A 26349-nucleotide genomic window follows, 5' to 3' on the forward strand; every position below is an offset into this window, starting at 1 on the left:
TCCCTTGCCCAGGTGGTGGCTACCCCGAGGAGCCCCCCCCCCTTGCCTGCATCGCTGAAGAGACCCCTTGGTCTCTCATTGAAACCTATTGAAAATCTGACGCGTGTTTGCACACTGCACCCGGCCGCCCCAGTGCCGCTGAGGGTGTACTTTTTTGTGTGAGCTTGTGTCCCCCCCGGTGCCCTACAAAACCCCCCTGAGTCTGCCCTCCGAAGACACGGGTACTTACCTGCTGGCAGACTGGAACCGGGGCACCCCCTTCTCTCCATTGAAGCCTATGCGTTTTGAGCACCACTTTGAACTCTGCACCTGACCGGCCCTGAGCTGCTGGTGTGGTGACTTTGGGGTTGCTCTGAACCCCCAACGGTGGATATATTTTTCTATACAAAAACCTATTGGCCTGGATTTGTCTCTGAGTGTGTGTTCCTCATTTATTTCCTGTGTGTATGTACAACAAATGCTTAACACTACTCCTTTGATAAGCCTACTGCTCGACCACACTACCACAAAATAGAGCATTAGTATTATCTCTTTTTGCCACTATCTTACCTCTAAGGAGAACCCTTGGACTCTGTGCATACTATTCCTTACTTTGAAATAGTGCATACAGAGCCAACTTCCTACATCTAGCAAATCCATAATTATGCTGAAAATGCGACAGACGTAAACTTGCAATTTCCAGTGGCCTTGTGGATTATCACAGCCTCTGTCTTGTCAGAGTTCAATCATAAACAGTTTTCCTGCTTGTGTTCCTTCCTTCTGATGATCATCTGTGTAACATCCACAAAGGTCATTAGATCGCAACCATATAATCTCCCTAATTAAGATAGAGAGCAATATCTATATTTAGCAGCGGGGGTTCAGATAAAACTATGAATTAAAACAAGTCTAAAATGTAACATTGACCATTAGTTCTCACCAGTATTGGAAATCCTGTTAACCACCCTCAAAGGGAAATTACCCCTAAATTACTGCCATTCATTTTCTGATGTCTGTTCATACTGAAAATGACATGTAAAAAATGGTGGCTACAAAATGCTGCACAAAAAAGGCATGGCAAGAGAGAAAAAAAAAATACCTACTAGGAATATGTTCTTGCAAGTGAATCTAAAAATAACTTGAACATCAAATAGGGCGAACAGTAGTAAAACACTGATTGTAACAATAAGCAAACACTGGACAGAGAGGGAACTAAAGAATTGTCAAGTACGGTGTCTTCTTGACCAAGCAGCAATGTCCAAGAGTTAGCCATATCTCCTTTCAAAGAGCCTTAGAAGTAATATGGGACCCTGCAGAATAGTCCTGAGATTATCTGACTCCTATTTTGCAAATCAATCACAGCACATTAAGTTGTTGAAATTTCCCTCTAGACTTACAACCCACCAACCCAGAATGCCTGACAGAGAGCACACCGTACCATTGCCTTTTTCTGCATCATGGTCAAACAAAAGCAGATTTCACTTAAGCACAACAGGGTACCTCAAACTTGTAATGGCAGCACAAACAAAAAGCAATATGCCTTAAGACCCAAAGAGGTTGACCAGGTCCAGTTTATGAAGACACCAATACTACTTTTGAAAAGAATAAACACATTTTAACACTTGCTTAAAAAGGAGCAGTGTCTATGTATAAGGAGTGGGTGCTATGCCTTGTATAATATTTGAAGATTACTGAATCTATCACCATATTATTGCAGTGCAATATACCCACTGCCTTTCTTGGGAAAAAGAGAATTGAAAAATACTAAAACATTTTACATTTGCAGAAAACTATCATATCCCTTCTGAAAATCATGTCCAACCATATACTATTACAAAGCACTGTAGCAAACAGGCAACTATGAACACTCTCCTGTGATGCTTTGCAGAAATCACACTTGCTTGATATCATTTTGAGAAGGCTGTAATGGAACATTGTTGCCTCAAAGATTTAGTAGTTTAGGTTACCAAGCAAGGCCTTTAGTGCATCACAAATATACTTGCAGTTTTGCCTGTCCTCCCAGCCCAAGACAACAAATTTGGTGTGCAACAACATACAATTTAAAGACAAACCATACCTAATATGCTTCTTTGAGGCTACATAGTTTGCTAGCAGTGCCAGTTTAGGCTAATTGTTCTCAGACCTGGCAATGAACAAATGTTCACTTTAACTGAATGACACGAAGGGCACAGTACTTCAGCACACAATACAATAGATAATGTACACTGCAAATATTCCAGATAAAATGGAGCACTATTTTCATAAAATACATTTTGCCACATAAATTAGTAATACTATGGGGAAAAAAAACAGCCTACTAATCCAACACACACTAGGCAATAAATCAATGGTCAACCATAAATAGAATTTTGTTCAGATTTCCCGCCCTCATAGCTAACCTATACAAAAATCTTAATTCTTTGATTGAGAAGACTACTACCCAGGGCCCATAAAGAAAGTCTGCTAGATAAGAAATCTCCAGAGGGTGCTGCCCTTACACTTCTAAGTGAATTAGCAGTCCTCGACTCTATCATTCCACCAATATTATATTATAATTTGGGGGGAGGAGGAGACAAAAAAAAAATTGGACACCAGCTCTCTCCTTGACAACTTTAGTATTCTTCCTCACAAATAACACCCAAAACTCACATGGAGTTTAAAAAAAAAAAAAAAAAAAAAAAAGTTGGGCCAAATACAAAATTAGCTACAAATAAATTAGATACATACCTTCTTCCTAATATTGAGAATTTGCCTTAAAATAAAAGTCAACATGTCACTGCTTGAACCATTCCTGCTAGTGACACACAACTGGCACAGCACCAAAACTTAAACTCATTTCATCAAAACCTTGATAAAATAATAGCTTTCATGGAGAGCATCTATTTGTTTGGTTGGGGGGTGGGGGGGGGGGGGGGAAGTCCGCAAATATGCTTCCAACAACATGAGCTCTGCAGAAACAAAATATACAAAAGGCAATAAGTTGCATAATTAATAAAGAATATTCTATGTGATAAGCAACAGCTTTGTAGTAGATAACTCTCAAGTGACACGTAAGCCAATATCTCCACACAACATCAATCAATATCTACAAAACGTAAATTTTCTGATAGTTAAAATGCACAGCTCCATACATCGAAGGAATGGTGTATACAACACTGAAGTGCTACTCAGTACACCACATTACCATACCTGACCAATGTACAGTAAAAGACCAAAATCCTCACTGATCTTGGTCAACACAACTTCAATTACTACCGAAATAAGGAACATCACTCAAAAACTCTACACAATAAAAAAAACATATCTACTCATACCATTCTCCCTACACACATGCCCCCACTATATCAGTTCACTGTCTGCCTGCAGTCTTCAGAGCGCTAACTGAGTGAAGACAGTTTCCAGTCACAGTATACAAATGTTAAAGTGTTTCCTCCAAGGCACTAAACTCAAGTATCACACAACAGCAATAGATGGGGACAGGTTTTGAAGAAAGAAAATAATAATACCAACGTAAAACCCATGAACGAGTGATAGTGATGGCCGTGCCGTGGGTGTGGTTAAAAGCCCACACAGATAACAAAACGTTAGAAAAACAGGGCTGCTATGCTCGACCTAAAAACGACAGCTATATCATGTCACAGGTGTGTGCATACTTCATCATGTTAGCAGCTGTAGAGTGCGTACAAGCAATCATCCATCAGTTGAGGCATACAACTACTGTTCGAAGATCTCAGTAATTAATATCAGGTTAAATAGAATACCTTTATAAACATCCAAACCATATCCATCAAGCAATGGTGATAGGTGTGCTTGATTTACTGTGGTGCGCTCGGCAGAACTGAAGTGTCAGCACTAATATCACAAGAACCAGCAAACTGTAACAAGCATCTAAACCAAAGTCCATGGAGTGAGAAAGAAGCGTTCGGTGACACATGCAGCGCACATAACATCACTGCAAAACTTTACAAGAACCACCTCTATATTTTATGCATGCGTAAAATGTCATTGAGCAAGTGTACTAGCAACAACAGACTACTACAAATGGGTGACCACAATAAAAGCTATCATTTATACCGAAACAAGCAGAATTCTCATCAACCAACTCGCAGCAGAACGTATTCAGTGGAGAGAAAAAAAAAACACAGCCCCTACAGTCCCTTTATGACTCAGCGAACTGTAGCCCTCAACGTTGCAGCTAAGTTGGCACAGTACAGCTTTGAACATTTATCATCCTCGGACACACCAAAGCTGTCATTCCAACGTGGAAGAATATATTTAATGTTTAGGTAACGAGGAAGAAGAACATTTAATACTTCAGGTAATGAAATCAGGCTCACAGATTAAATTAAACATGGCAATAAACAACCCAAATATTTTTGGCACCTGCTTATTTATATCAGAAACCAGATTATCAGCACAAAAATAGAAGCTCAAAACGGGTCTCAATCAGAACGAAAACGATAAAGCGATCAGGATTTACCTTTTCTCTCCTATCTGTTGACATAGGACATTGAGGAATATCGCACTGTGAACCTGAACAAATGTTGCAGAATAGACACTTAATGAAACAACAAAATAAAAAGGCTAAGGGCCTCATTACGTGTCTGGTGGACCAAGGACCGCAAGCCTCACGGTGACGGTCAGACTGCTGCAACTGTGGCAGGCCGACTGCCACATTATGACCCTGGCTGTCGGACCGTCTGAGGACCACCATCCTCGCCAGGAACATGGTTCCCGACGGTGGTCTGAGCTATACTCAGCCAGGGCGGAGCTAAGTTTAACGCTGCCTGGCTGATTACAACTCTACTTAACGTCAGCCTCCTTGTGGCAGTCTGACCACAGGGGGCCCTGCACTGCCCATGGAACTTTTGTTTCCACCTGGCAGCCCAGTGGAAACCCTGTAATGGGGCTGGTGGGAAGGCCACCAGCTCCACGGCGGTCTCCTCAGTGCAAGTCTGGCGGTTGGCTAGTCCGACCGGCAGACTAGTAATGAGGCCCTTAGTGCCCAACGCCATCTTCTCATTTTTCTCCAGAAAAGCGGCCATCTGCTGGATTAACTGAACGTAGCCGATGGCATTTCAAAGGGCTTGCGTAGGACATTTAGGGATAGCACAAGGACGATACACTTCGTTCAAAGCACACCCACGATGTTACTTTCTAATTTCATAGAATGAGAGGAAAAACTAAATTCATTCATTCTAACGTTGATCAAAAAAAAATTCTCATCGAGTTTACATATAATTACACACATAGGATGACAAATCAAAAGCATTGACACACAAGTCTTAACTGGCAAAGCCAATATAAGAGACATGTTGGCCTTGTTGCCAATTCTTGAAAGACTGTAACGTCTGTCACTTCTTTACAACCTATTAACTAAACTGTATCACATGGAAGCCATTAAGTTTTTCACTCTTTGGCCCCTTTCAAGAAGAAACAAAATAGGTTACTTTGTGTCTTGTGTTCTAGCACCAGTGTTCCACAAAGGTAACAAAGAAACGTATGTGTCTTCACTTGAACTGTGTCAGAGAACAGCAAGGAGGTGAAATATATCAGGGGCCAAGTGTTTGATTGCTTACAGGATCCAAAAAATAAATCCTACATCACAGAAATTATACACTTAATGTGAGTTACCTTCTGATGAGCACTCAGCTGGGGTCTCTGTCTCCGTTGTGTGGGAGGGACATTCATGTCGGCATTTTCCGCAGTCTGATTCAAGTTTTTTTTCTTCTGCAATCCTTGCAGAAATTTCAGTGAGGCCACCTGAAGTCTTTAAAATACCACCCTGTGTTGCGGTAGATGTCCCTCCGGTGTTTCCAGGGTCAGTGCTGTCTTGGGGCTTTTCCTGACAGTTCAAGCCATGTGCTTTCTCCTGCCGAGCAGTGCGTGCAAGGTCTTCATCACTTTTTAATTCTCCTTGTACAGTTCTTTCTGGACTTAGTTTAATAGTCTGGGTATGCATGTGTTCTCTTTCCAAGGTCGTGATTTCTTCTGTATGGGGGACTTTTGGATTTGACTCTGCATCTGAGGGTTCCATAAACTTTCTCTTCTTGCAGGGCAGCATCTTTGTGACTGCAGGCTTTTACTCTAAAACATAAAGTGAGGTCAATATATAACCTGAGGAGTCGCTTTGGTACAGATGGTTTCAAAATGTACTAATTTTCAAATACATTCAAGGTTATTGTGGTCTGGGACTTGGAGATGTGCAATCATGAGCTTCGAAGTCAAGGGAAATCTGGTATGGAAAGTCAAAAGTACATAGAAAGGCAGCAGAGAACGTCAGCTAAGCACGGGTGTGAATGAATGTAATGAAAGAGTGAAAACACACAATCATGTACAAGATTTCAACTCACTGTAATTTTTTAAGCCTTGGTTGGTCATTTAAATTCGAACAAGCATTTTTAATGTATATCAAATTACTGTACTGGCTGCACAAATCAAAGATTACTACTGCCCTGCAATAATAACAATTTTTGACATTTTGCAGTCTCTTAAAAAGAAAGCAGTTTGGATCTGAAAGCCAAAAGGATTTATTAAAAAGACGGCACAAATCAATACAGGAATAGAAACTAGTCAGAGGGCTCTAACAGCAAATAGTGGTTCAGATGAGGAGACCAGGGAAGTGCCATATTGGCATATTGGGATACCGAATTAAAGCATCTTCTGACATGGGTAATAAGGGATACTGTGAAACAACCTGGGGACTTCATGATTATTGTGCACCACAGGTAAATTAGATCAACGAACACCAATACAATTAACACCCCTGTGTAAACTTGTGGATATGTTGTTAAGCTAGCCTTTATCTCCTGCACTGTTTCCGGCAAATATGCATTTTTGTATGCTGTAAACCCAACAATTTATGATGCTTCAGAAACTTTCACATCCACCCTATTGCTCTACATATCCACATTCCCATGGGACACACTACCTGAGCCCTAATACATACTTAGAATATAAACATGTGTATTTATCACAAGTGCCAATTCCTAAAATACCACACTACCCTGGCTCTTTACATCCTCTCTCACCTGAACATCATAACAAAATCAAGTGCACAACTGGTTGCACCAAGACCATTATCCTTTCACATGCTTGTGCCCTTTATAGGCCCTCTTACACCAGTAAATAACATATGTTGCTTCCATAAAACCCTTACCCTACAAACTTTACTGCACTGCTCCACAGTTACACCACTCTACAACTACCACGTCTAAATGTGCCCACTGAGTTGCAAATCCTCAGGTCCGCTACATAGGTGCTGAAAGTAGGGGTGCAGGACTGCTGCAGCACCTCCAAAAATAACCATGCTGGAGTTCAGAAGATGAATGAGCAATAAAGATCTTTTTAAAGACTGTATTTATCTTGTCACATTTGCTGGACTTCCAAGTCAAAGGAGTTTGTAAAAGTGACCCAGGTGACAATTTTGCTGGGGAAGAGGAAGAAAAAAAGGCTGTAGGATGTCAGTTTTTTGTACCACAAAACATTTATTCTACACACATATTTAAAAAATATATCAGTTGTTAGGCAAACAACAACGAAGTACATTTCAAGACGATTAAAAAAAAAAAAAAAGAAGAATTTGCAATACAATGGGTCTTGTGTTTGCTCGAGTTTAGTGCAATTAGCATTGTAAACTCCTAACTGGACTTCTCTTGACACCTAAATTGAAAATTTAAAGCAAAACAGTTTCACATAACTAAACTGACTTTTCTTGCCATATAAACTGAACAGTAAAAGTTTCACATAAGCAAACCGATGGCCACCATCAGCGCAGAGCAGGCACACAAAGGGAAATGAAAATTCCCTTGCAGTGAAACCTATCAGCAAAAGTGCAGCTATCCATATAACCGGCAAAAGTGCAATTACCTATGAAATAGGATCAATGTCATGCAAAGCGTTCGACTACTGCCCAGTGAGATCGTGCTGCGAAATAAAGAGAAAAAGTTGTTCAGAAACCAGACGGAAAACATCAAGCTTCTTATGTTTTCAATAGTTGTTCGGTCCGCTCGAGGAGGGCTAAACACGGGAAAAGGCATGACGTATGCATGCCTTTCACTAATGAAAGCAAGCGGATTTTAAAAGGCAAGCCCACGAGCCAATAAAAGTGAATGACGTGAGTGTGGTTACAAGCCCAAAGAGAGATTACAACAGGGGACAGAGTGATTTGTGCTCGCCCCTTTAAAAAAAAAAAAAAAACACATCAAGATACTTTACTTGGTGATAAGCAAGTGATAAATATTCACTGAAACCCGATTACAACCCATTTACATGTGTGCGCTACATAGTTTTACCAGTAAAACTTCATGTCTATGGAAATTTGGAGGCCATTTGAATGGAAAATATGTTGGATAAATGACAATGCGCTACCTCGCCAGTGCTCTAAAGTACACCACCAACTACAAACCACACCCATAGCACTCTCTAGCTGAATGGGCCTGACATATTTGCTATGCTTGTTTTTCTGAGCAATGCTTGCATGTTTTACAATCACTACGACTTCAGTCATAACATTATTGGCAGCAACTCCACTCTGAAAACTGGTCCAGCACCACTGATCCACTAGATGCCTTTCCAGTAGTTCTTCGGAATTGTAACATGATTTTCAGATGAAATTAAACATTTAACAAAGATTTATATGATCACTACAATTACAATGTGATTTCTATGGGTCACAGTATTTTGGCGTCTAACATCCTTTTGCAGCGGTTTCCATATAGATGATTGGTGTACAAATATGTTTAAAAGTCATTTATTTTGGTACTGACTATAGCGATAAACATCACACTGGTGTCACTTGAGAGTAACAATTTGACAATAGGGTGCAGAGCATATGGGTACTGGATAGCAGGGCAAAGCAATCACACACTGTTGAGGAATAGCATATAAACACCAGAGATTTGAGCTCCAGAGACTGTCTCTTCAAAGGGTGGGGTGCATCCTTATAAAACTGGGTCATTTTACTTATTATTTCTGTAAGGAAATGCCTCTTTTTGCAAATTTACCTCCAAATTCCCAGACTGACAATGAAGGTTTTTCAACACAGAGTGCACTGAGGCCTGCTAACCAAAGCTAAGTGCCAAAATTCTGACCCTTTATAAATTGCATGTCAAACTGGACATACCCAATTGGCAAAGGACTGACTTACTTGTAAGTCCCTAGTATATGGTACCCAGGGCATGTAACGGAGAGCGTCCACTCACGGCTGCAGCATAATTTGTGCCATCCTGAGTGTGACAAAGTACAAAATGGCCCCCAGCCTGCCATTTCAGGATAATGTTTTCACTGCCAGGTCAACTTTGCCATTCGCTCCAAAGCTACCCTATCCCTTAATAATCTATGTGGCTCTCCTAAGAAAGGCCTGTACAGCCCTATGGTGGAGCTGTATTTTGTTAAGCAGACCATATATATATTTAACGTATCTTAACAGCAACACTTCCAAATTGTTGATTTGCTGTCGATAAAGTTAGTAGGCCCTCTGACCCCAACCACGCTAACTCCAGAATGGAACTACCTAACTAGGTCATGTACGGTATCAAATTAATTTTGGAATTAAACTCAACCTGATGCCCACAACTAATTTAATACCACTATTAAAGTTAAGCAACTTTAAGAAAGTTGTCACTCAGTACTACAGCTAGCTTAGTGGCCTCACGACGGCTTTGGCACACAGACAGCTTTCTGACCACCTGGGGAGCAGTGTGAGCAACTCCCCAGCACAGGAACAAAGGCAGTCCCAAGCACAGGAACAAAAGCAGTTGCATAGAGTGAGACATCACCTCCTCTCCTAGGATGGCCACTCGGGATGTTAGCCCAAAAGGCGAGCTTCAAAAGGTGAAGCCACCATTGTAAGAGAAGTTGTACAAACACCACTGAGCAGGATGCCTTTTGTTCCTGCAGACAAAGTGGCGAGAGGGTGAAGGAGAGAAAACTTGTCCTCAAACCAGTTCTACCATGGGAATGTAGCCCTCTGGTGGCCACACCTCTAGGGTGGGCTACCAAGCTCCTTACGACCAAGTCCTGGCTTGGGGGAAAAGTTGATTTCCAGCCCTAACCTACAGCAGTGACTCAAAAGATCAGTCAGCTGATCTCCTGGAACCAGCTCCAGGGACAAAAGAGCTGACGTAGCCCACACAGACCAGTTGGTAGCCACTGAATAAGTTTTGCCACTACCAGTCGTCCGTCGGGCACCAAAAAGGACAAACCCTAGGATAGCCAAAAGTTGCACCCGAGCCTGCCTCTCCCAGGAGTGCAATCCAAATCCAGATTTGTCGCACTCAAGGAACACTAACCCCAATTTAAGGGTTTTGCTCCAACATTGGTACAGACTAATCAGTAGACCGGAATAAGCTGGCATGCTACAGCAACATAGAGGACTTTGAGGAACCCCGATCTTTGTGGCAAAGTTTGCCATACCTGTGAAAGCACCCAGGGTCGGACTATAAACCCAAAGCAGCCCTGGCAATTTTGTCAGGCCACCCCTTGGGGTTGTGGGAAGGTTCAAGTGTGAATCACTGCTTCTTTTGTTATTGGGGGAGGGGGGCAATATTGCAGCACTGCTGCAAAACCAGCATCCATCCTTCCAGCCTCCCGGGAAAATGCACGTTACGGCCAGTGTAGCCCTGGGAACACCCACAAATACACCTCCGTTTACTGTGTTGGCTTACGGCTAAATATGAAAACATGTTTGAGGATTTTTGATTAATACTCCACATTCTGGCTTTGCCGTGTTTTTAAGGAACTTCAACACTGAAAGGAAACAGCAGATTGATCTTTTCTTGCAACCACCAAGTCAATTTAGAAACGATTCTGACTGGAACTTATGCTAAATGCTTTTGTTGACTTTACTGGAAGATTTTAGAGTATGTGCAACAAAAAGGCACAGCTACACACTTATGAAAGAAGAGACTCAACGTTAAAAAATGTTCTGCACATAGCCCTGCCAAGCTTCCAAGGCCCATGCGTGATATGCTGCTAAAGTCATTTTTTTTTTTATTCTGGAACTTGTAGCGTCGTTTATGCTATTATGTACCAGGACTACAAGTCCCAGAATGCAAAGAAAAAAAATGGACTGCAGCGGCACATGAAGCATGGACCTGAAAAATTGCCATCTATGGGTCCCGGAGGATAAGTTCCTTTAGCCGATAAAAACGTGGCAGTGACTTCTATACTAGAAACGTCTTTCTTCGCATTGACCGAACGCGCATCAACCAAACCTATTAATAGAAAACTCTCCGCTCCTGAGCCCAATGGCTTCAGGGGTCTGGCTGCCTCGCTTCTCACAACACTGCAGTAAGAACGGCCACTGTTTGTAATCCGCGCTAGTTATACCAGAGTCATTCCGTGACTTCCGTTTATTGACACCTAGGTACATCGTAAACAGGAAAAGTACTCTGCTTCAGTACAAATGAAAGGCACTGGCGCGACGTGTTACATTTATCTGACTCCGCTACGCCCCAGCTTCCGCTCAGCGGCACCCATTCCGCGGCTCTGGCGGCGCGTCGGTTGACTGTCGCACATACCTCGCTATGCCCCGCTCTCCCATTTAACGGGTCGCCTTTGCTTCCGCGGACGGAAACCTGGAGCCTGTACTGTCCCCAGAATACAGCGCGCGCAACAGAAGAGTGTACTTCCGGTCCGCCCGGAAACAGGAGCCGCAGCTGAGGTTCCGCTGTGCAAGCGACTAGTTCCCATTAATGAAGGCCCTTTGGGATCCATAGCAACCACCCTCCGTCACGTGACAGCCTGGCAGTGTAATGGTGAGCGTTCGCCAATCCCCCGCACGGCTTGTCTCCCGCGGTAAGGGGTTGGGTTACGGGCAGGACCATTGGAGTTATGCGGTAGAGGAAAGCAGATTATGCGGCAAGGTTACCTAAAGTCTTCGGCAAGGAAAGCAATGTATGCGGCACAATGCAGCACATTTTATGAGTATTACTTCATCATTGTGCAATTTTAAATAGCAACAGTGGCAAGAGTTCACATTGATACCAATTTGGCAATAAACGACTGAAAGTTGACTAGTCAACCTTTGTTAAAAGTCTTCCAGGTGCTCAGAAAGTCACCACGTTTTTTATATATTTTGATACATTTTAGGTAGAAATATTTTTTTGTTAAAATGTGCAAATTATGTGTCAGATGATGGATTATATGGCAAATGCAGCAAATCCACATTTTATGCAATAATCGCCCGTGATATGGGACTAGCATGCCCTTAGGTGTGTTAAGTGCCACAGTGCTGCGAAGCTATACCATTACAGTGCTATAGCAGACAGCTCACAATAGACAGCCTAAGTACATTTAGCTTACAAATTCTGCCTTGAAAAAGTTTGGCAAAAAGAATAAATGTCATAATATAAGGGATAAAATGCTCCCTGCTGTGTATTATAAGCAAGGCTCCCTGTTTTCCATTTTTACTGATTTTTACAGATAAATACAGACAAAAATGAGTTTCCTGTCTAAATTTATTTTAAAATATGGAAAAATACAGATAATTGGGATTCTTTTCAGTGACTTTTGATGCAGTCTTTCATCAATTCCCTGCTAACAGCTTAGCAGATAGATGGTGTAGGGAGTTAAAAACAGAGTGATATTTCCTAAACTATCCACATATGTCAACATCCATGTGTAGAATAATGTGAATATTTACCTGAGGGTGTATTGTTATGTTATATTTGGCTACTTAATTTGCTGAAACACGACAGGTGCCAAAGTATGAGTGCACCTTTATTAGTTAATTACATGTGGAAATATACCATTTCACAAATGTATTTATTCATAGAACACAAAGTGAATGTGGATAAATACAGATACGCTGGCTAAAAAATAAATATCCATAAATACAGACATAAATGTTAAAAAAATAAATATCATGAAACCAGGAGCCATATTTATAAGGATATTGCAAGTAATCGAGGAGCTCATAATAGAGGAATGAAGCCAAAGGTGAGTTCCTTCACAAGATTAATGAGCTGCGAGGTGCCTTTAATATCCGTACCATGTATGGCAGTGGGGTACTTTATCCCATATGATACGTGGCCACACCATCACTTTTCCCACTAACCACTTAAAACCTTGGTGCGTAGCTCTTTCATATGCAAGAGAGAGCATGATTGCAACATGAAAAATTAAAATAGAACCTCTAGTGCAGTGGTCTTCAAACTTTTTAATGACGCGCTCCCCCAGTGGAAAAAAAAATATCGGGCTCCACCCTACGAATTTTTCACAATTATTCTATTAAATTACCAATGTTTAAATATGTGTAGACATATCTAAGCATTGCAGTTGGGTTCTGTTACTGTTTTAAAAATCCAATCAAATACATGATGTCAAACATACTATTCTAGTTAGGCAGGCCTTGCTAACGCGTAAAAGTATTCACAGTGGGATTATTAGAAGTGGGGGTAGGGGTTTTGAAGAGTATTTGGACAAGACATGTTCATAACGTCCCATTACAGAGCGGTTTACTGCTGCTCATTTTTTTTCAGGTCACAACAAACCCTTGTTACCAGCATAATGCTTCTTTTGGCTAGAGCCGGGCACCCCCCAGTTTGAAGACTCTGCGAGACAGCCTGGAGGCTCTGGGGCAAGCAGGATGGTGTTCTGCGGGTTGGTTGTGAAGGAGCCGTGCTAGATGCTGCAACCAGCAAGAGAGGAGCACCAGGAGCAGGGCAGACTGGAAGGCTAGTGCTGAGAACCCTCAAATTCAGCTTTGTCTAGACTACACCCCTTTACTAGCCGGGAGGCCTGTTAAAAATACTCCTGATAGCTAGGCCCGGCCATTGGGATCGAAATGAACCAAAGCTGAAGAAAATTAGCCATAAAGAGTGCTAGGTATGGCTCTTTGAAGACGTGTCCCTTTTTAAAAGAAAAACAGAGACATTGCGGTCTGTAGAGATTCCATCAGTTTCCCCCGGGGAGGGACAGGCCTTCGGGGAATGACACAGCGCTCCCTGAAAGCTTATTATTTCCTAAGGGAGGTCACATTCATTGGACCCTATTCCCAGACTTACACTTGTCCCTGCGGACCCCATTTCCTGGGTCCAGAGCAATTTATGAAGTCCCGGCAGACCCCTTTACCCCTGGACACTGCCAGCAAGAAGAGGGAGGCCCGCTAAAGAGGGTATCGCTACCTCGCTCCCATTCAAATCTGTCCCACCTCCTTTTCCTTGTGTCCATGAGTGGGGGTAGCAGGGGTGGGAGATAATAACGGCAACCCACCACCAAGGAAGAGGATGGGAGAATCAGCCTACAGACTCCTGCCCCAGCAATTGATTGTGCTGGCTGGGAGGAGTCAGCTTGGCAGCACAGGAGTGGGCTTCCCACACTGCCATGGGAAATCAAGAGCCAGAACACAGGCTATGTGTACCCAGGATGAGACCGTGGCACCCAGTGAAAATAAACTAAAGGAAATAAAGACGTGCATCAAGGCGTGAAGTGAAAGAAAACAGCGGGTGAACCTGCTAATCAAGTATATACGGCTCTAGCAAGGAACACCTCATAATGTCCTGTGAGACGCTTTATTTACATACTTTCTGTTGCTATATGGGGCCCCAGGCTGGGCAGGGGCACCACCAACATTTTTGCAATTTGTTGTGCATAACTGCAACAGCCACACCAGACTGCTCTACAAAATCATCCTCAGTTTTGGAGCTTTTAGAAATTATTACTACAGGAGCGGTCTCCAGTGAATTCAAGCACTCTCAGAGCTGGAGCTTTTGCTCTTAAGCTAAGGAGTTTGGGGATCCCTTATGGCTGGTCCCACGTCTACATTTTATGGCCTGTAGCAAGCAAAGAAAGACTCAGACTCTCCGTTTTGAATTCAAATGCTTTATTGACAATATAGTGATTGAACAATGAACATTGCCATTATAGGAAATGCCTTTGATTAGTCTGATTTTGAGGATGTTATAAGATTCAGACACGTGGTTGATTTTAATAATGTAGTGGCACCTTGACAAAGCTTGTAGACTAGCCTTATATATATTTACACCCATTTTAATGTATTACCTTGACACAGTATATAATGATTATGATTATTAATGTAACAACTGCATGCTAAAGTAGTAGGCCTAGTTTGTTTAAAGTAACACCCTATATGTTGTGATCTTGCATCTTCTATAGGTTGGAGGTTTTAGGGTTATAGGATTCTGGGATCTCTAGGAGTGTAATATGATATGAGAGTGACAACGAAGGTATTTCCATTTGCCTGTTTAAAATATTTGTAATTTAATGCATAGTATGTGTGTGTGTGTGTGTACTTTTCCTTTTAAAAAGAAAAAAACACAGACTGGACAATAAGTAATTGAGTATTGTTGTTGCGTGCCAGCAAATTTGGATTGCTAGCCCACATCACCCCCCTGAGCAGGCCCTGGACTGCTGTGCTGGCTACCGCTAGAGTCAAGTACTACAATGGGGTACTTGGTTACCACTAATAAGACATTGCAGATCTATTACTTGTGAAGGACTTATATCCTTTGAAACTTAAAACCCAATTTCTTACTGCATGAATATCTCTTACATAGGGGGTTGAACAAAGCCATAACCTGCCACCAAATCATAGTTTCTCTTAATATGAGGGCTATGATTTCCTCCATGGTACTGGCATCAGTTTATTAGGCTCAAGATAGCTCACAGCCTGGATGAGACCTCAAAAGGAGTGCTGATGGTCCTTAAGAAAGACCTTTGTGTTGAACCCAGCTAGAAGGGAAAAAAAGTAACTCTTCTATCCCCCTACAGGTTGTTGCTCCAAGCAATAACAGACAACATGCAGTCTCTGCAGAATGTATGTAGCATATTTCACCGGGGTTGGTCGGGATCCCAGATCCAACCCAATAATAGCTAGTATCCAGCTGGATCCACCTGATATAATGCATTGTATAAATTGTTATTCATGTAACTACACAGTGAAAGACATAACGTATGTTCTTTCAGAACATTCAAAGATCAAGATAACTTAGATCTCAGAGACTGAGAAAGTCAAAAATATTTCACAGACACAGTTTATCTGTTAGGAACTTGTAAAGTGACATGCTGTGCGCCTTTTTTCCTGTGATGGGTGTCTGAATTTGGAAGCAAGGTATTTGGTTCCAGCTTTCCTCAGACACCTGCTAATGTTCCGAGACAAAATAAGACACTGACAAAAGGAGTTACCAATCCACTCACATTTTTAGTGAAACACTTGTGCTTTGCCTTACTGGAAAGAAAGGTAAGAGACCTATGTTACCCTGTTTTCAGCTGCACTGTGAATCACACTGAATATGCTCTATGTTTCCTGCTATGTGCATGCTGCATTAGAGACAGTTACGATATTTAGCTTGGGCCAGCCATGAACTTGGTTCTAGCTCAAGAATACCTTTTGGGTCAAGATCCCAGCTGGTTCACCACCCGTTCAAGTACTGATTCTTACACTAATATCTTTCTCCTAATTCACTGGTGGATAAATGTCATACGATGCTCCATTGTGCACCGTCAATGAGTCGCTCCTTTATTGTTCCTTTTCGGTCTTGGGTAGACTCTATATCATATTGCACCAATAGGTGGCTGGCTAAGATTCTCAGGTGCACACCAGCCTCAGCAAAATATAAAATAAGGATCAAGTCAAATATCTGACCACACCTTTAGTGCTCAAAAAATAAAGGTGGCCACAAAATAACATGTAAGAACCCATAATGGCTCTGTTAGATACAAAAGGCCTTTGAGCTCACAATGAATGGTACTCCACAACAAAACGTTCTTGTCTTGTATCTTTTATTATTAGTCTTCAAGCTTTCAGCCAAACATTCTAGCCAACACATGTTCTGTCTTATTGGTGTTGTGCCTCCGACTTTATCAAGGCTAAGGACAATAAACACAACTAGTTTAAATCACCTTCTCCGATCCAATACAAATTAATAATAATAGTCAATGAGACCTTCTCCCATTTCCTTACATTCATAATCAACTTGTGTGAGAACCCTATTTAAACAGCGCCTTAGTTACATACTCCAAACTGGAATATTGATCTTTACATATATAATATATAACAACACACCTTTGCACCCAGTTGTGACATATTCTAAATTACCTCATGTAGGAAGTTGGCTCTGTATGTGCTATTTCAAAGTAAGGAATAGCATGCACAGAGTCCAAGGGTTCCCCTTAGAGGTAAAATAGTGGTAAAAAGAGATAATACTAATGCTCTATTTTGTGGTAGTGTGGTCGAGCAGTAGGCTTATCCAAGGAGTAGTGTTAAGCATTTGTTGTACATACACATAGACAATAAATGAGGTACACACACTCAGAGACAAATCCAGCCAATAGGTTTTGTTATAGAAAAAGATCTTTTCTTAGTTTATTTTAAGAACCACAGGTTCAAATTTAACATGTAATATCTTGTTTGAAAGGTATTGCAGGTAAGTACATTAGGAACTTTGAATCATTTCAATTGCATGTATACTTTTCAAGTTATTCACAAATAGCTATTTTAAAAGCTGACACAGTGCAATTTTCACAGTTCCTGGGGGAGGTAAGTTTTTGTTAGTTTTACCAGGTAAGTAAGACACTTACAGGGTTCAGTTCTTGGTCCAAGGTAGCCCACCGTTGGGGGTTCAGAGCAACCCCAAAGTTACCACACCAGCAGCTCAGGGCCGGTCAGGTGCAGAGTTCAAAGTGGTGCCCAAAACGCATAGGCTTCAATGGAGAGAAGGGGGTGCCCAGGTTCCAGTCTGCCAGCAGGTAAGTACCCGCGTCTTTGGAGGGCAGACCAGGGGGGTTTTGTAGGGCACCGGGGGGGACACAAGCCCACACAGAAATTTCACCCTCAGCGGCGCGGGGGCGGCCGGGTGCATTGTTAGAACAAGCGTCGGGTTCGCAATGGAAGTCAATGAGAGATCAAGGGATCTCTTCAGCGCTGCAGGCAGGCAAGGGGGGGCTTCCTCGGGGAAACCTCCACTTGGGCAAGGGAGAGGGACTCCTGGGGGTCACTTCCGCAGTGAAAGTCCGGTCCTTCAGGTCCTGGGGGCTGCGGGTGCAGGGTCTTTTCCAGGCGTCGGGACTTAGGTTTCAGAGAGTCGCGGTCAGGGGAAGCCTCGGGATTCCCTCTGCAGGCGGCGCTGTGGGGGCTCAGGGGGGACAGGTTTTGGTACTCACAGTCGTAGAGTAGTCCGGGGGTCCTCCCTGAGGTGTTGGTTCTCCACCAGCCGAGTCGGGGTCGCCGGGTGCAGTGTTGCAAGTCTCACGCTTCTTGCGGGGAGATTGCAGGGTTCTTTAAAGCTGCTTCTTTGGATAAAGTTGCAGTCTTTTTGGAGCAGGTCCGCTGTCCTCGGGAGTTTCTTGTCGTCGTCGAAGCAGGGCAGTCCTCAGAGGAGTCAGAGGTTGCTGGTCCCTTTGGAAGGCGTCGCTGGAGCAGAGTTCTTTGGAAGGCAGGAGACAGGCCGGTGAGTTTCTGGAGCCAAGGCAGTTGTTGTCTTCTGGTCTTCCTCTGCAGGGGTTTTCAGCTAGGCAGTCCTTCTTCTTGTAGTTGCAGGAATCTAATTTTCTAGGGTTCAGGGTAGCCCTTAAATACTAAATTTAAGGGCGTGTTTAGGTCTGGGGGGTTAGTAGCCAATGGCTACTAGCCCTGAGGGTGGGTACACCCTCTTTGTGTCTCCTCCCAAGGGGAGGGGGTCACAATCCTAACCCTATTGGGGGAATCCTCCATCTTCAAGATGGAGGATTTCTAAAAGTTAGAGTCACCTCAGCTCAGGACACCTTAGGGGCTGTCCTGACTGGCCAGTGACTCCTCCTTGTTATTCTCATTATTTTCTCCGGCCTTGCCGCCAAAAGTGGGGGCCGGGGCCGGAGGGGGCGGGCAACTCCACTAGCTGGAGTGTCCTGCGGTGCTGTGACAAAGGGGTGAGCCTTTGAGGCTCACCGCCAGGTGTTACAGCTCCTGCCTGGGGGAGGTGTTAACATCTCCACCCAGTGCAGGCTTTGTTACTGGCCTCAGAGTGACAAAGGCACTCTCCCCATGGGGCCAGCAACATGTCTCTAGTGTGGCAGGCTGCTGGAACTAGTCAGCCTACACAGATAGTCGGTTAAGTTTCAGGGGGCACCTCTAAGGTGCCCTCTGGGGTGTATTTTGCAATAAAATGTACACTGGCATCAGTGTGCATTTATTGTGCTGAGAAGTTTGATACCAAACTTCCCAATTTTCAGTGTAGCCATTATGGTGCTGTGGAGTTCGTGTTTGACAGACTCCCAGACCATATACTCTTATGGCTACCCTGCACTTACAATGTCTAATGTTTTGTTTAGACACTGTAGGGGCACAGTGCTCATGCACTGGTACCCTCACCTATGGTATAGTGCACCCTGCCTTAGGGCTGTAAGGCCTGCTAGAGGGGTGTCTTACCTATACTGCATAGGCAGTGAGAGGCTGGCATGGCACCCTGAGGGGAGTGCCATGTCGACTTACTCATTTTGTTCTCACTAGCACACACAAGCGGGTAAGCAGTGTGTCTGTGCTGGGTGAGGGGTCTCTAGGGTGGCATAATACATGCTGCAGCCCTCAGAGACCTTCCCTGGCATCAGGGCCCTTGGTACCAGGGGTACCAGTTAAAAGGGACTTACCTGGGTGCCAGGGTTGTGCCAATTGTGGAAACAATGGTACATTTTAGGTGAAAGAACACTGGTGCTGGGGCCTGGTTAGAAGGATCCCAGCACACTTCTCAGTCAAGTCAGCATCAGTATCAGGCAAAAAGTGGGGGGTAACTGCAACAGGGAGCCATTTCTTTACACCTCATCAAAACCAAGTTTACAAACCATTGAGAATCCCCAACAGGCCATCACCTATGTAAGTCTAATATTACACCACACATGTAAAACATATCTCCAAAGTAAATTTCCACCTGTAACTATGAGACATAACAAATGAGAAATCAAACATATTAGTACGAGTGACCTTGAATTATAGTAAAAAAATACTCAACAAAATTGCATTTAGTGAAAAAATACACACAAACCTATCTTAGGTTGTATCCTATAAACCAATGGCATTAGTATAAAGTGTATTTATTGAAGCTGAAAGTTATATATGCACATTTAAAGCAAACATATTATTAGTACCAACACGCCATATTATAACACCCTGCATGTCATTACACCTGTCCAATATTTCACTAAATATTTGTCATAATAAAAAAAATTGGCCTTCTCTATGTTAGCATTTTGCCGTTATCCCCCGCTTGTGTTATTTAGTGTTATTAATTCACTTGCCAAGCAAAATACTAAAGAAACAAGGGTTATATTTTATTTCACCTGACAATATCGCTGATCCCATTCTATAGTAAGATAATTGCCAAGCTGGGCAATAGCTATATTAAAGTTGCTAACTTACCAAACAGAGTACTTCCAGCAAATAAATATATACCTATTTGGCGTTACACTCTCGCTCCATATTGCCATGCCTGAAAAAGACAGAAAACCTCAATAACAGACAGATTTGCTATAACGCAATACTTCAGCCATCTTAACATGTCAAATAAAACAAACTTATGTTCTTAATCATTTCACACATATGCAAGATGACTAATAGTTAGAACTCATATCATATTCATCACTACAGGTATCTCAAAATGTATAGCTTCTGTGAATACACAAATCTCCCCAGGTTAAAAGAGTACTGTACTAAAGATTTAACCATACATAGTGCTGTTTAGGCACCATATTGCTACACCTCTAATTTTCAGCCATCATACACGACGGACAGTTCCACATCAGGAACAACTGGCAGCCATCTTAACTAACCAGACTATCTTACAAAACACATTTTCAAAAACATGGTGGTAACGCTGGAATCCTTGAAATATTTAGTCTCCATATCAACATTGATATTCCACAATTCAACGAAAGTATTAAATGTAAACATCCACCTGTACTGATAAGGATCCACCTCTAACAGTCAGTAATCATCGATGATGGACAATTCGACACCAAATCAAGCTGGCATTTGTCTTTATATACCTATAAGGACATCCTAAACACAGAGTACATATCAAGAAGTAACTAATAATAGCTAAGCTTTTCCAATAATTCTTACGCCTTATTCTAATATCAACTTAACTCCCAATATGACATATTCATGTAATATCTTACAAGTGAATATTTACTGGAGACCATTCAATAGGCAATCCAAGATGTCCTGCATCGCATGCCCTATGTTATCCTAATCCTTCTCACACTGTTCACACTCTGAAAACATGGACCTGTTCTAACTCCATGTAGATTAGGGAGGGTTATTATTAATCAGATAATAAAGTAAAATGCCAGTTGTAAAGAAATGGCTCCCTGTTGAGGTTACCCCCCACTTTTTGCCTAATACTGATGCTGACTTGACTGAGAAGTGTGCTGGGACCCTGCTAACCAGGCCCCAGCACCAGTGTTCTTTCACCTAAAATGTACCATTGATTCCACAATTGGCACACCCTGGCATCCAGATAAGTCCCTTGTAACTGGTACCTCTGGTACCAAGGGCCCTGATGCCAGGGAAGGTCTCTAAGGGCTGCAGCATGTATTATGCCACCCTAGAGACCCCTCACTCAGCACAGACCCACTGCTTACCAGCTTGTGTGTGCTAGTGAGAACAAAATGAGTAAGTCGACATGGCACTCCCCTCAGGGTGCCATGCCAGCCTCTCACTGCCTATGCAGTATAGGTAAGACACCCCTCTAGCAGGCCTTACAGCCCTAAGGCAGGGTGCACTATACCATAGGTGAGGGTACCAGTGCATGAGCACTGTGCCCCTACAGTGTCTAAGCAAAACCTTAGACATTGTAAGTGCAGGGTAGCCATAAGAGTATATGGTCTGGGAGTCTGTTTTGCACGAACTCCACAGCACCATAATGGCTACACTGAAAACTGGGAAGTTTGGTATCAAACTTCTCAGCACAATAAATGCACACTGATGCCAGTGTACATATAATTGCAAAATACACCCCAGAGGGCACCTTAGAGGTGCCCCCTGAAACTTAACCGACTGTCTGTGTAGGCTGACTAGTTCCAGCAGCCTGCCACACTAGAGACATGTTGCTGGCCCCATGGGGAGAGTGCCTTTGTCACTCTGAGGCCAGTAACAAAGCCTGCACTGGGTGGAGATGCTAACACCTCCCCCAGGCAGGAGCTGTGACACCTGGCGGTGAGCCTCAAAGGCTCACCCCTTTGTCACAGCCCAGCAGGGCACTCCAGCTTAGTGGAGTTGCCCGCCCCCTCCGGCCACGGCCCCCACTTTTGGCGGCAAGGCTGGAGGGAACAAAGAAAGCAACAAGGAGGAGTCACTGGCCAGTCAGGACAGCCCCTAAGGTGTCCTGAGCTGAAGTGACTCTAACTTTTAGAAATCCTCCATCTTGCAGATGGAGGATTCCCCCAATAGGGTTAGGATTGTGACCCCCTCCCCTTGGGAGGAGGCACAAAGAGGGTGTACCCACCCTCAGGGCTAGTAGCCATTGGCTACTAACCCCCCAGACCTAAACACGCCCTTAAATTTAGTATTTAAGGGCTACCCTGAATCCTAGAAAACTAGATTCCTGCAAACTACAAGAAGAAGGACTGCCTAGCTGAAAACCCCTGCAGAGGAAGACCAGAAGACGACAACTGCCTTGGCTCCAGAAACTCACCGGCCTGTCTCCTGCCTTCCAAAGAACTCTGCTCCAGCGACGCCTTCCAAGGGACCAGCGACCTCTGAATCCTCTGAGGACTGCCCTGCTTCGAAAAAGACAAGAAACTCCCGAGGACAGCGGACCTGCTCCAAAAAGACTGCAACTTTGTTTCAAGGAGCAGCTTTAAAGACCCTGCAATCTCCCCGCAAGAAGCGTGAGACTTGCAACACTGCACCCGGCGACCCCGACTCGGCTGGTGGAGAACCAACACCTCAGGGAGGACCCCCGGACTACTCTACGACTGTGAGTACCAAAACCTGTCCCCCCTGAGCCCCCACAGCGCCGCCTGCAGAGGGAATCCCGAGGCTTCCCCTGACCGCGACTCTCTGAAACCTAAGTCCCGACGCCTGGAAGAGACCCTGCACCCGCAGCCCCCAGGACCTGACGGACCGGACTTTCACTGGAGAAGTGACCCCCAGGAGTCCCTCTCCCTTGCCCAAGTGGAGGTTTCCCCGAGGAAGCCCCCCCTTGCCTGCCTGCAGCGCTGAAGAGATCCGTTGATCTCTCATAGACTAACATTGAAAACCCGACGCTTGTTTCTACACTGCACCCGGCCGCCCCCGCGCTGCTGAGGGTGAAATTTCTGTGTGGGCTTGTGTCCCCCCCGGTGCCCTACAAAACCCCCCTGGTCTGCCCTCCGAAGACGCGGGTACTTACCTGCAAGCAGACCGGAACCGGGGCACCCCCTTCTCTCCATTCTAGCCTATGTGTTTTGGGCACCACTTTGAACTCTGCACCTGACCGGCCCTGAGCTGCTGGTGTGGTGACTTTGGGGTTGCTCTGAACCCCCAACGGTGGGCTACCTTGGACCAAGAACTGAACCCTGTAAGTGTCTTACTTACCTGGTAAAACTAACAAAAACTTACCTCCCCCAGGAACTGTGAAAATTGCACTAAGTGTCCACTTTTAAAGTAGCTATTTGTCAATAACTTGAAAAGTATACATGCAATTGAAATGATTCAAAGTTCCTAATGTACTTACCTGCAATACCTTTCAAACAAGATATTACATGTTAAATTTGAACCTGTGGTTCTTAAAATAAACTAAGAAAAGATATTTTTCTATAACAAAACCTATTGGCTGGATTTGTCTCTGAGTGTGTGTACCTCATTTATTGTCTATGTGTATGTACAACAAATGCTTAACACTACTCCTTGGATAAGCCTACTGCTCGACCACACTACCACAAAATAGAGCATTAGTATTATCTATTTTTACCACTATTTTACCTCTAAGGGGAACCCTTGGACTCTGTGCATGCTATTCCTTACTTTGAAATAGCACATACAGAGCCAACTTCCTACATTGGTGGATCAGCGGTGGGGTACAAGACTTTGCATTTGCTGGACTACTCAGCCAATACCTGATCACACGACAAATTCCAAAATTGTCATTAGAAATTGATTTTTGCAATTTGAAAAGTTTTCTAAATTCTTAAAAGACCTGCTAGGGCCTTGTGTTAGATCCTGTTTAGCATTTCTTTTAGAGTTTAAAAGTTTGTAAAAGTTTGAATTAGATTCTAGTTGTAGATTCTTAAAAAGTATTCCAACTTTTAGAAGCAAAATGTCTAGCACAGATGTGACTGTGGTGGAACTCGACACCACACCTTACCCCCATCTTAAGATGAGGGAGCTAAGGTCACTCTGTAAAATAAAGAAAATAACAATGGGCCCCAAACCTACCAAAATACAGCTCCAGGAGCTTTTGGCAGAGTTTGAAAAGGCCAACCCCTCTGAGGGTGGCAACTCAGAGGAAGAGGATAGTGACTTGGAGGAAAATTCCCCCCTACCAGTCCTATCTAGGGAGAACAGGGTCTCTCAAACCCTGACTCCAAAAATAATAGTCAGAGATGCTGGTTCCCTCACAGGAGAGACCAACACCTCTGAAATCACTGAGGATAACTCCAGTGAAGAGGACATCCAGTTAGCCAGGATGGCCAAAAGATTGGCTTTGGAAAGACAGATCCTAGCCATAGAGAGGGAAAGACAAGAGATGGGCCTAGGACCCATCAATGGTGGCAGCAACATAAATAGGGTCAGAGATTCTCCTGACATGTTGAAAATCCCTAAAGGGATTGTAACTAAATATGAAGATGGTGATGACATCACCAAATGGTTCACAGCTTTTGAGAGGGCTTGTGTAACCAGAAAAGTGAACAGATCTCACTGGGGTGCTCTCCTTTGGGAAATGTTCACTGGAAAGTGTAGGGATAGACTCCTCACACTCTCTGGAAAAGATGTAGAATCCTATGACCTCATGAAGGGTACCCTGATTGAGGGCTTTGGATTCTCCACTGAGGAGTATAGGATTAGATTCAGGGGGGCTCAAAAATCCTCGAGCCAGACCTGGGTTGACTATGTTGACTACTCAGTGAAAACACTGGATGGTTGGGTAACTGGAAATGAAGTGCATGACTATGTTGGGCTTTATAATTTGTTTATGAAAGAACACATTTTAAGTAACTGCTTCAATGAAAAGTTGCATCAGTATCTGGTAGACCTAGGTCCAATTTCTCCCCAAGAATTGGGAAAGAAGGCAGACCACTGGGTCAAGACTAGGGTAACCAAAACTTCCACTGGGGGTGACCAAAAGAAAGGGGTTACAAAGCCTCCTCAGGAGAAAGTGGGTGACACTAGAAACAAAGAAAAAGAGTCCCCTGTAGGCCCCCAAAAACCAGACCAGGTGGGTGGGCCCAGAGACACAACCCAAAACAAAGGTGGGTACCAGGGTAAGAGCTGGGATGCCACTAAGGCATGGTGCCATAACTGTAAACAGACAGGGCACCACACCAAGGACACTTCTTGTCCCAAAAACAAACCCCCTAGCAAAATCCCAGGGGTGACCAGTGTAGCCATTGGGGATGACTCCTCAGATGAGGAGGTCTTCATAGCCTTCAACTGGAAAAAGGGCCCAACAGGTGAGTTGGAGATTCCAGAGGGAAGTAGACACTTCCACCACCTACAGGTGAATGGAATCCCAGCCACTGCCCTGAGAGACACTTGTGCCAGTCACACTATTGTGCATGACAGGCTGGTGCTCTCAAGCCAGTACATCCCAGGTGAGATGGCCAGAGTAAGAGTTAGCCCAGACAGGGTCACTAATAGGCCTGTGGCTCTTGTGCCCATGGAAGTGGGTGGAACTTTTAGCTGGAGAAGGGTGGTAGTCAGTACAGACCTCCCCCTTGATTGTCTCCTTGGAAATGACTACCCAGAGGTTAGTCAGAGCCTAAGAGAAGAACTGGTCCAGGGCCAGTCCTCTCCCAAGGAGTCTGGAGTGCCTACCTCTGCAGTAAATGCAAGTAGGCCCCAGAAGAAAAAGAAAAGGAAACAGAGTAGGAAAGGTGGACAACCTTTAGCCAAGGTTCCAGCAAGCCAAGGAGATTCTGCTCCAGTGGGGGAGAACTCCAAAAGTGGCTCTGATAAAATCCAACCTGACCCACAAGAAGTCCTGGCTAGTCAGGCAACTGTTAAGCCTGAGTGGGTGGCTCCTCAGCTAACAGAAGAAAGAGTGGAAGAAGGGTGTTTACTACAAGATGTGGTAACCCCCCACTCTAATACAGCAGACAGGCACCCTGAACCCAAAGAAGCCTGTAACTTAGCCCCTTCCCTTGTAGGTGAAGAGCTAAAGGTGTGGTTCTGGGCACTGACAGCTGTCAGTGGCCTCTGCTGGGTGTTAGCCTTTATGGCTGCACTAACCTTGG

General features: G+C 43.8%; 1 protein-coding gene across 4 annotated transcripts in view; it reads right to left on the bottom strand.

The window, feature by feature from the left end:
* Positions 1-11632, bottom strand: part of GON4L (gon-4 like) — a 393663-nt gene extending 382031 nt beyond the window's left edge. For 3 of the 4 annotated variants that reach the window (XM_069218468.1, XM_069218469.1, XM_069218466.1), the window contains exons 1-2: positions 11502-11632; positions 5614-6066 (exon numbers count right to left, since the gene is read on the bottom strand). In XM_069218468.1, coding sequence (XP_069074569.1) covers positions 5614-6043 — 430 coding nt within the window. In that variant the 5' untranslated portion in view covers positions 6044-6066; positions 11502-11632. Of the gene's footprint in view, positions 1-5613; positions 6067-7848; positions 7906-11501 lie in introns of all 4 variants that reach the window. The other variant, XM_069218467.1, reaches the window with a different exon arrangement.
* Between the last annotated feature and the right edge of the window lie 14717 nt (positions 11633-26349).

The sequence above is a fragment of the Pleurodeles waltl genome, chromosome 12, assembly GCF_031143425.1.
Source record: "Pleurodeles waltl isolate 20211129_DDA chromosome 12, aPleWal1.hap1.20221129, whole genome shotgun sequence".
NCBI lineage: Eukaryota > Metazoa > Chordata > Amphibia > Caudata > Salamandridae > Pleurodeles > Pleurodeles waltl.